The sequence below is a fragment of the Myotis davidii genome, unplaced genomic scaffold (genome assembly GCF_000327345.1).
Source record: "Myotis davidii unplaced genomic scaffold, ASM32734v1 scaffold462, whole genome shotgun sequence".
NCBI lineage: Eukaryota > Metazoa > Chordata > Mammalia > Chiroptera > Vespertilionidae > Myotis > Myotis davidii.
In genome coordinates this window covers 13672-14027 of record NW_006293237.1, presented here as the reverse complement: position 1 = coordinate 14027, position 356 = coordinate 13672, and the positions used below count along the sequence as shown (strand labels likewise).

Genomic DNA, 356 nt, shown 5'->3' with positions numbered 1-356 from the left:
GGTTATGGGGACAGAAGGAGGGGGAGGGGGAGTCAGCATAGTTACAACTGAAAATAGGGGGCTTGGTGCCTGGGACTGAGGCCCTCTCCCCTCTCCCCCCGCCAGGCAACAACATGCTGCTAGTGGGGGTGCACGGCCCCCGGACGCCCTGTGAGGAGATCCTGGTGAAGCACGTGGGCAGCCGGCTCTACAGCGTGTCCTACCTGCTCAAGGACAAGGGGGAGTACACGCTGGTTGTCAAGTGGGGCGATGAGCACATCCCGGGCAGCCCCTACCGAGTCCTGGTGCCCTGAGTTCTGTGCCTGTGCTAGTGGCGACTCCCAGGACCAGAAGTGTACCCGTGCCCACCCCCACCC

The 356-nt window shown here is 63.8% G+C and overlaps 1 protein-coding gene across 1 annotated transcript in view; it reads left to right on the top strand.

The window, feature by feature from the left end:
• Positions 1 to 350, top strand: part of FLNA (filamin A) — a gene marked incomplete at its 5' end in the record, with an annotated part of 24462 nt that extends 24112 nt beyond the window's left edge. The window contains one exon of the mRNA XM_006766947.1: positions 106 to 350. Within this exon, the coding sequence (XP_006767010.1) occupies positions 106 to 293 (188 nt within the window). The remainder of the gene's footprint in view (positions 1 to 105) is intronic.
• Between the last annotated feature and the right edge of the window lie 6 nt (positions 351 to 356).